Below are 8,933 nucleotides of genomic sequence, written 5' to 3'. Positions count from 1 at the left end.
CTTTCTACCGTGGACTGAGACTCCCGAGGGCAGCGACAGTCTCTGGGTCCGCAGCACCGTTCAAGGGGACTAGCCCTGAACAGGAGCTCATGCCTGCAGATTGGGGATGAGTGAGCTCATTCTTAAAGGGAACTCTTTCCCTAATGACCCACTGTGGGGGGTTTTGAGAGGAAAACTCCCCACGGGGTAGCTTCCCCGCAGGGTAGCACCCGAAAGCAGAGGCCGCAGGAACAGAAAGAGGAAGCGGAGGCCGTGCTGGGTCCCGGGTTCAGGTGCCCTGTCCTACATGAGAAGCCCCGTCCACATGGGCATGAAGGCACCGGCGGGAGCATGGCCTGCGGGCCTCCTGGGTCTGAGCGCAGGTCGATCCTCACCTAGAACACCTTCTTCCCACCCCCGCCCCCGCCCAATCCAGGACCCAGGCCCTGTAGCCCCACCCACCCCCGGCCTTGGGGAGACATTTCTGTTAAGGGAACAGATATGGTGGGGAACATAAGAGTTGATTGGGTAACAGGACTTGACCCTGGACGGGACACGAAGGGGAAGAGGCACTGGGGTTTGGGCAAGAAGACCAGGCCTGGGGAAAGGGGCCACCAGATCCAGCCCGGGAGCCTTACGGAAGGACGGGAGGGACAAGGGGAGCAGGAGAAAGCTATAGGTTTCGAGGGCGGAGACTGTGGCAAAGAAATAAGGCGGATGGGAAGACACCGGATGGGGTCGTTGGTGGCAGACGTGGAGCCCGGCGGCGGTACAGTCGGACGCCGCGCCTCCACCCACTGGCGACGCCTCCAACTTCAACGCCTCCCTCCCCGCAGCACACGTGGCTGCGGCGGGGGCCGTCCCAGCCCAGAGGCGAATGAAAAGGGAGCAGAAGCCACGCCCATCCACGGGCATCTGCCCTTCTCAAACATGGTGGCCGCGGCGCCCCGGGAGCGCACCGCTCTGGGCCCCGCCTGTGATCTCGTTGGTGGGGCCGCGGGATGAGAGCTGCACCGCGCGGGACCGGTAGCTGGCGGCGCCCGACGGAGCAGGTGATGTCCCCCCGCCCCCGGCCCAGGGCCGGGGAGCCGCAGGACGCTGGCCCGGGTACCTGTCCTGTGTGTCCCCCCACCGTACCCCGGACCCCATTTCTGATTCTCGCCGTGGCTTGTCTCAAGGCCCCTCCCAGCTTGCTCAGGCCTCCTCGTCACGTGTCCCCCCAGGGCCGCAGCCGCATCCCCAGGCCCTCGCGCCCACGAGCCTGCAGCCTTGCGGGTACCTCGCTCGTTTGTTTAGGGAGCTCCTGCTTCAGGGGTCGGCCATCATTGTCGTCCCACTTCCTGTGCTGCCCCCTCCGCCCGTGTGTGTTCCCGCCCGACTTTGGATGCCGGGATGCCTGGTGCCATCAGCGCCCTTGGCGCCTTTAAGACCTGCCTGGGGGGGTGAGGGGACCACGAGGTCCTCTGGAACTTGCGCCGTGGAACCGGGGCCCCAGGGGCCGGGCTGCAGAGCGAGCGGCTGGGCGAAGCAGTGAATGCCTCCACGCCAGACCCTCTGAGCGCTACGGGCCTGACTCCACACGGGCGCCCAGAACTCCTCCCCCGACATGGCCCCTGTGCTCCCTCCACCTTGAGCACCTCCCCACCACAAGGGAACTGTACCCCTTCCCCCAGGTCCTCCTTCTCCCAGAGGGTCTGTATGGAGCATCTGCAGAGTCCAGGCCTGTGCCTGGTTCTGGGGGTGCGCTCAGGCCAGCTGGGGGCAGTGAGGATGGGGCCATCAGGGCTGGCTGCAGGGAGGAAATGAGCCCTGCAGAATGAGAGGCCGAGGGAAAGATGTTATGAATGGGGAGAATGGTGTGAGCAGAGATGGTGGAGTAGGCAAGAGGGCCAGCCCAGGAAAGAGGAGCCTTTACATCATGAGCTTTGGTGCAGTGTAGTGGTTAACGGTGAGGGTTCTGGAGCCATATTGCCTGGGTATAAATCTGTCATTAACTCACTATGTGACCTTGGGCAAGTGACTTAACCTATCAGTTCCCCATTTCCTTTTAGGTAAAATGGGATAATATGATAATATTAGTATCAATGTTTTAGGGTTTTTGTGAGGGTTAGGTAAGTGAATACATGTAAAGTGCATAGAACAATCCCCAGCACATTGTAAGCAGTCACAGTAAGGGCTAGCTACTATTACCATTATCAAAGGTATTTAAATAGGACTTATAACAGGACAAGAGCCACCTTTCATTTTTGCCAATAATCAGTGAATCTCGATTTAGAGCCCCCAGGAGTAATGGGCTTCTGTGAGCTACATCCGGAATTTGGAAAGTCTTACGGAGATCATGTTCTTCCTCTGGAGAAGGTTGGCTGCCCAGGCTGCAGCTTCCCCAATTCAGGGACGTTGGAGGAGAAATGTTAGAAGCCTCTGGGCAGGAAAGAAATGAGGAAGGCCAGGGGGATGGAGAAGGGTGAAAGAAGGAAGTGGCAAGCTTTGGAGGCTAGGTAGAGTTTGGGCAGCTCAAGAACAGGAGGGAGGATGTTCCCTTGGGAGACAAGCTAGTGCAAAAGCTCGGAGAAGAAGACATTTTATTTGCACACAGTGAGGAGTTTCCCAATAACAACTCCCTAGCCCTCGGACCTTGGTTACAAATCTAGAGGCATCAGACACATCCCTGACAGCTTCTTCCCTAGAAATTGGGCTTTTACCAGTATGCAGCACCTGTGGCCTTTGGCCCAGTGAGGTTGCCAGGCAACTGACAGGGGCCATGATTTGATGTAACTGAAGGTAGATGTGGTCTCTAGGGGACTGACCTCTTGGGGGCGGAGGGGGGGGGGTCCTGCAGGAGGGGATCCGGTATGCCTGGTCTGACAAGTGCTGCTCCTTCCCAGGGCCCATGCTAAGGTCTGGAGCAAGAGACAGGCATGCCCCCCTATTAGGCTACGGCTTCTTAGTCCTGCTGTCCAAAGTGACCCCTGTGCTGTCACAGCAACTCGATGTTACACTCAGGGGGCCAGGAAACAGATTATAGATGGTAGGCCTGTCTCAGCCCACTGAGAAGTCTTGATATCCTCCTATCCCCTACAATATACACTTGGCTGCCACAGTCAAGCCATGTGACTTTGGGCAAATCACTCAACCCACTGAGCTCCCTTTTCTTCACCTGTAAAGCAGGCAGGCAGTGTTTGTTGAGTGTCTACTTCACAGGAGATGCTAAGAGTACATTGATGAATAAGCCAGGTTTGTAATCCCCGCCCTTATGAAACAACTAGAAGAAACATTCAACATTGTCCAAATAGTGTGAAAGGTGCTGCTAAGTGAGGAAAAGACGGTGTGCAATGAGGGTCAGGGACAACATCCTTTGAGAAAAGGAATTTAAAACAGACCTGAAGGAATTAGACAAGTGAAGGGGTGGAGGTGGAGGCTGCCTAGGCAAACAGTTCATGCAAAGGCCCTTGCCATGAAAGAGTTTGAGTGTTGGCAAATTGAAAGAAAGCCAGAGTGATCCAGTGGTGCATGGTAAGGCCCTAAATCAAAGGCCACAAAAAGAATCTCGACTTATCTGAAGGGAAGTCAAGCAGTAAAAGCATTTTTTTTGTAAAGATCACACAACTGTGATTTTTGTGGAAAATAGATGGTTAGGGGAAAACTGGTTGTGGGAGAAGTGTGAGGAAGCTCTTGCAGGTAAGAGATGGAGCAGAGTGGGAATAAAGATGCAGAGAAGTAGATGTGTTGAGAGATTTATGGTCAGGGCTTGGTGACTGACTGGATGTATCAAGGATAATTCCCATACTTGTGACAGGAAAAGCTGGTGTGTGGACATGCCTTTTACTGAGGACAGCTTTGGAGGAGTAAAAAACTTGGGTGTCACAGAAGGGGAGACTGGACTAGAGGACTGGACATTTGGGAATTGGTGACATGGAGTTGGTACATAAAGATGTGGTTCCAGCCCTAGCTGGTTTGGCTCGGTGGATCGAGCATCAGCCTGCGGACTGAAGGGTCCCGGGTTCGATTCCAGTGAAGGGCACGTACTAGTTGCGGTTTGATCCCTGGCCCTGGTCAGGGCACATGAGGGAGGCAACCAATGGATGTCTCTCTACATCGATGTTTCTCTCTGTCTCTCCCCCTCCTTTCCACTCTCTCTAAAAGTAATGGAAAAATGTACTCAGGTGAGGATTAACAAAATAAAAAATAAAATAAAATAAAGATGTGGTCCCAGATGAAATCTTCCAGAGAGAGAGGGGGTGTGGAGTGGGGGGAGAGGAGAAGCAGCTTTGAGCCTGAGCTTAGCTACCACATTGACAGGGCAGCAGAGGGGGGACTCTGGGAAGAAATGGCCAGAAAGGTAGGAAAACAGGAGAGTGTGATGCCTCAGAAACCAACATTGATGCTACTTGAAAGGGCCATATCCTTTCTTTTATTTATTTATTTTTGGTTAATCCTTACCTGAGGATATTTTTCCATTGATTTTTAAAAAGAGAAACATTGATGTGAGAGAGACACATCGATTGGTTGCCTCCTGCATGCACCAACCAGGGCCAGGGATTGAGCCTGCAACCGATGTACATGCCCTTGGCCGGAATCGATCCCAAGACCCTTCAGTCCTTGGGCCATGCCAAACCGGCTAAGCCTTTCTTTTTATTTTGTAAATAAAAAACAGGCAAGCCCTAGCTGGTTTGCTGAATGGTTAGAGTATTGACCTATGAACCAGGAAGTCACGGTTCAATTCCCTGTCAGGGCACATGCCTGGGTTGCGGGCTCAATCCCCAGTAGGGGATGCGCAGGAGGCAGCCAATCGATATTTCTCTCTCGTCGATGTTTCTATTTCTCTATCCCTCTCCCTTCCTCTCTCTAAAATCAATAAAAACATATTTAAAAAACAAGACAAAAAAACAGGCAATATTGGCAAGCTCATATGGTTCAACCTAATTAGAGCAAAACCTGAAAAAGTAACTCATGACCTAGCCTAAGAAATGTTGAGATATCGGAGCAGAAACCAGACAAGTTGGGGAGAAGTGGATAGAATGGAAACGAATAAGGGAATAGAATGGACAGGACTTGGTATTGGTTGAGTACACAGGCAGGATTGAGAGGGAGGAATCAAGGATAAGCCCCAAGTTTCAGGTTTGGCAGCTGAGTGAATGAGTTGCTGTATCAGCTGGTGAAACAGGAGAAGGTGCATATTTGGAGAGGGAATGTACACATATTGGGAGGATGCAGTGAGTTCAGAGTGGGTAGAATTTAAGGTGCCTGAGTCTTCTGAGTGGGATGGAGAGCGGACATTTGGACCTATGTGCCTAGAGCCATTCATTCCCATCTATGTGTTCCTGACTCCCAGCTACAGACTTGGGAGTCATGCACATGTAGGTGGGAATGAAATAAGTCGATAAGTATTTATTGAGCACCGACTATGTGCAGACATTTTTCTAGGTGTTAGGATTATACCAACAAATAGGACACAGTCCTCCCCTCCTCCCTCTTCTTGAAACGTACATTCTATGACAGTGATGGCGAACCTTTTGTGCTCGGCGTGTCAGCATTTTGAAAAACCCTAACTTGCCGAAACCGGTTTGGCTCAGTGGATAGAGCATCGGTCTGCGGACTGAAAGGTCCCAGGTTCGATTCCGGTCAAGGGCATGTACCTGGGTTGCGGGAGGCGGCTGATCGATGTTTCTCTCTCAGCGATGTTTCTGACTCTCTATCTCTCTCCCTTCCTCTCTGCAAAAAATCAATAAAATATATATTAAAAAAAGAAAAACCCTAACTTAACTCTGGTGCCGTGTCACATATGGAAATTTTTTGATATTTGCAACCATAGTAAAACAAAGACTTATTTTTTGGTATTTATTTTATATATTTAAATGCCATTTAACAAAGAAAAATCAACCAAAAAAAAAATGAGTTCGCGTGTCACCTCTGACACATGTGTCATAGGTTCGCCATCACTGTTCTATGAGGCAGGTTATTTTATGTTTATAGGCAAATAAACATAAAGTAACATTAAGCTGTAATAAAAGCTATATAGAAAATAAAGCAGGGTAAGGGACTAAGGAGTATGAGGAATACCTATTTCGGTAGGTTAGTCAGGGAATGTCTCTCTGAAGAGGCAACATTTGAGCAGAGCCCTGGAGGAGGTGAGGGAATGAGCTATGTGGATATCTAAAGGAGAGAGGAAGAAGCCAGGCAAGTTTGAGGAACAGCAAGGAGGCTAGTGGGGCAGGAGTGGAGAGAGGAAGAAATGGAAAGGTTGGAGAGGTAGGCAAAGGCCAGATCTTGTAGGGCTCCATAGGCCTTGGAAAGGAAGATGGAAAGTCCTTTGTAGATAGTCCCAAGCTACTAAAAGGGCAAGGGTTGGTCGGGAAGAGAATTCATGGAAGACTACCCCTTCTATCTGGGCCCTGGAGCCAGAAAAGCCCCTTTGTGCCAGAAGGTGGGTGGCCATTCTTGGGGGGGAGGGCTGTGCTCAGTTCTTAAGCCTGCTCCTTGGGGGGCTGGACAATGGGCCCCTTGTGGTTAGACTTGGGGGCTAAGTGGCCCTCTCAGTGATGGGATTCCTAAGCCAGGAGGCATGTGACCCCAAGACCTTGGCTTCTTGACACCGGTTCTGCTGCTAGGGCATGGGGTGGGGAGATGGAGAGAGGTCATCAGGAGGGGTGAGGGGCACTGCCACTCTGGAACCTTCCCCTGCCACAGTACCCTGCCCTGTCTCAGGCTGGAGGAGCTGGAGAGATGGGCAGGGAGAGGGCTTGGCTCTGCTTGGGGGTGCGGGGGAGGGTTGGAGAGCTGGAAGCTATGGGCAACATTAACAAATGGTTTCCACAGGACAGGAGGGAGGAGCTGACTGCCCCTGAGCCTAGTGGGTAGGGGCAGGCAGAAGAGGGCCTGATAAACCTACATCTGTGTCCTTCAGAAGAGGAGAGAGAATGGAGCTGGAGAGGATCGTCAGTGCAGCCCTCCTTGCCTTTGTCCAGACGCACCTCCCAGAGGCTGACCTCAGGTAGAAGCAGCTCTCCTAGAAGCATCGTACTCGGGCCAGGGTTGGAGCTGCCTGGCAGGATCTGGGCCATGGCCAATGGAAAGACTGGGATGGGAACACTTGGCCCTATTCCTGAGGTGGGGGAGGGCTGAGTATGATTTGCTGGCATGGCTTTACTTCTTATCCTGTCCTTGTCCCATTTGTTGGACAAATGGGAAACCAGAGCTCTGAGGGAGGGTGGAATATTCTCTGGCCTCAAGGCTTGAGGTCTGGCTCATGGGCCCCGTGAAGGCGAGGGCTGGAGCCTTGAGCTAGGTGGGAGTGCGGGAGGTATCCGGTGCTTTACCCACGGTTGACGTGTCCCCTTCCTGCAGCGGCTTGGATGAGGTCATCTTCTCCTATGTGCTCGGGGTCCTGGAGGATTTGGGCCCCTCAGGTCCATCAGAGGAGAACTTCGATATGGAGGCTTTCACTGAGATGATGGAGGCCTATGTGCCTGGCTTCGCACATATCCCAAGGTGGGGTCTGCCTGGGGCCAAGAGGTGGGGTGCTAGCTGATTGTGGAGGGTAGGCAGAGTTGTCTTCCTTCTTACCACCCTCATTGTCTTTTCAGGGGTACAATAGGGGACATGATGCAGAAGCTCTCAGGGCAGTTGAGTGGTGCCAGGAACAAAGGTGAGTCTGGGGATCAGGCACTTGTATGACTTATAACCCCTATCCCCAAAGCACTGGCAAACCTGGTGCTCTCTGTCTCTTTAAGAGAACCTGCAACCACAGAGTTCTGAGGTCCAAAGTCACGTACCCATCTCCCCAGAGCCCCTGCAGAGGCCTGAACAGCTCAAAGAAGAGACCAGGGCTTCTGCTGCTGCTGGGGATACTCAAGATGAGGTTGGTAGAGGAGGGTACCAATGAGGGAGTTAGGGGCAGAGAAGGAGGAAGTACTGCCTTTTGTCAACATCTATGCCCGTAGGCAGCCAGTGCTGAGGAAGAGCTGCTGTCAGGGGTGGATGTACTCCTGGAGGTGTTCCCCACCTGTTCGATGGAGCAGGCCCAGTGGGTGCTGGCCAAAGCTCGGGGGGACCTGGAAGAAGCTGTGCAGATGCTGGTAGAGGGGAAGGAGGGGCCTCCAGCCTGGGATGGCCCCAACCAGGTATCCTCTGCCATACCCTCCCTAACCCATGTAGCCCCAGCTACATTCCTCCTTAGTGTTAAGCCCCCACCCCTGGCCTATTACATACACTTCTCTTACTGGTGACCTAGGGTCTAGACCAGGCTTTCCCCTCTGCAGGACCTATCCAGGCGCCTCAGAGGCCCCCAAAAGGATGAGCTGAAGTCCTTCATCCTGCAGAAGTGAGTCTGGACTGGGCTGGGCTGGGCTGGGCTTTTAAAGGGTTTTCCAGGTGGCAGGAGCTTCACCCAGCCAGTTTTTGGCAGGTACATGATGGTGGATAGTGCAGAGGATCAGAAGATTCACCGGCCCATGGCTCCCAAGGAGGTGAGAGCGGGGGCTGCAGGGGGTGTGGAGCGGGCGAGACTGTCTCCTGGCTTCTGCTACTCACTGACTGATTGCCTGGCAGGCCCCCAAGAAGCTGATCCGATACATCGACAACCAGGTAGTGAGCACCAAGGGGGAGCGATTCAAAGATGTGCGGAACCCTGAGGCCGAGGAGATGAAGGCCACATACATCAACCTCAAGCCGGCCAGAAAATACCGCTTCCACTGAGGCGTTCACCAGACTCCGCTAGAGCCTTCTAGGCTCAGATCCCAGAGGGATGCAGAAGCCCCACACCACCACACAGGGCCCACTCTGACTCCTGACCCCTTCTCTACATCTTCTCTTACCTCCTCTCTCCACCATGTTAACTTCTCAGAGCTGCCCATGGGCACAGTAAAGGTAGCCCCAAGGAGATGAGTGCACTCTGATCATTTCTGCCCCAGAGCTGGGGTGCTGGGGGACTGTCTGTCCCCTTTCTCCAACAGGGC

General features: G+C 53.1%; 1 protein-coding gene across 4 annotated transcripts; it reads left to right on the top strand.

The window, feature by feature from the left end:
• Window positions 1–874: 874 nt before the first annotated feature.
• CUEDC2 (CUE domain containing 2) lies at window positions 875–8,857 on the top strand. Of its 4 annotated transcripts, none has more exons than XM_059661231.1 (9): window positions 875–1,031; window positions 6,884–6,970; window positions 7,324–7,467; window positions 7,563–7,624; window positions 7,710–7,837; window positions 7,920–8,099; window positions 8,217–8,299; window positions 8,384–8,444; window positions 8,527–8,857. In XM_059661231.1, exons 2-9 carry the CDS (start codon window positions 6,897–6,899, stop codon window positions 8,671–8,673), a joined length of 879 nt encoding a protein of 292 aa, XP_059517214.1. In that variant the 5' UTR covers window positions 875–1,031; window positions 6,884–6,896; the 3' UTR covers window positions 8,674–8,857. The 4 variants fall into 4 exon arrangements, with proteins under 4 accessions (XP_059517214.1, XP_059517217.1, XP_059517215.1 ...); XM_059661234.1 differs by having other exon boundaries at window positions 876–1,031; window positions 8,238–8,299; XM_059661232.1 differs by having other exon boundaries at window positions 882–1,031; window positions 6,796–6,970.
• Window positions 8,858–8,933: the final 76 nt, after the last annotated feature.

Source organism: Myotis daubentonii, chromosome 13, assembly GCF_963259705.1.
Source record: "Myotis daubentonii chromosome 13, mMyoDau2.1, whole genome shotgun sequence".
Classification (NCBI taxonomy): domain Eukaryota; kingdom Metazoa; phylum Chordata; class Mammalia; order Chiroptera; family Vespertilionidae; genus Myotis; species Myotis daubentonii.
This window is presented reverse-complemented; position numbering and strand designations above follow the sequence as displayed.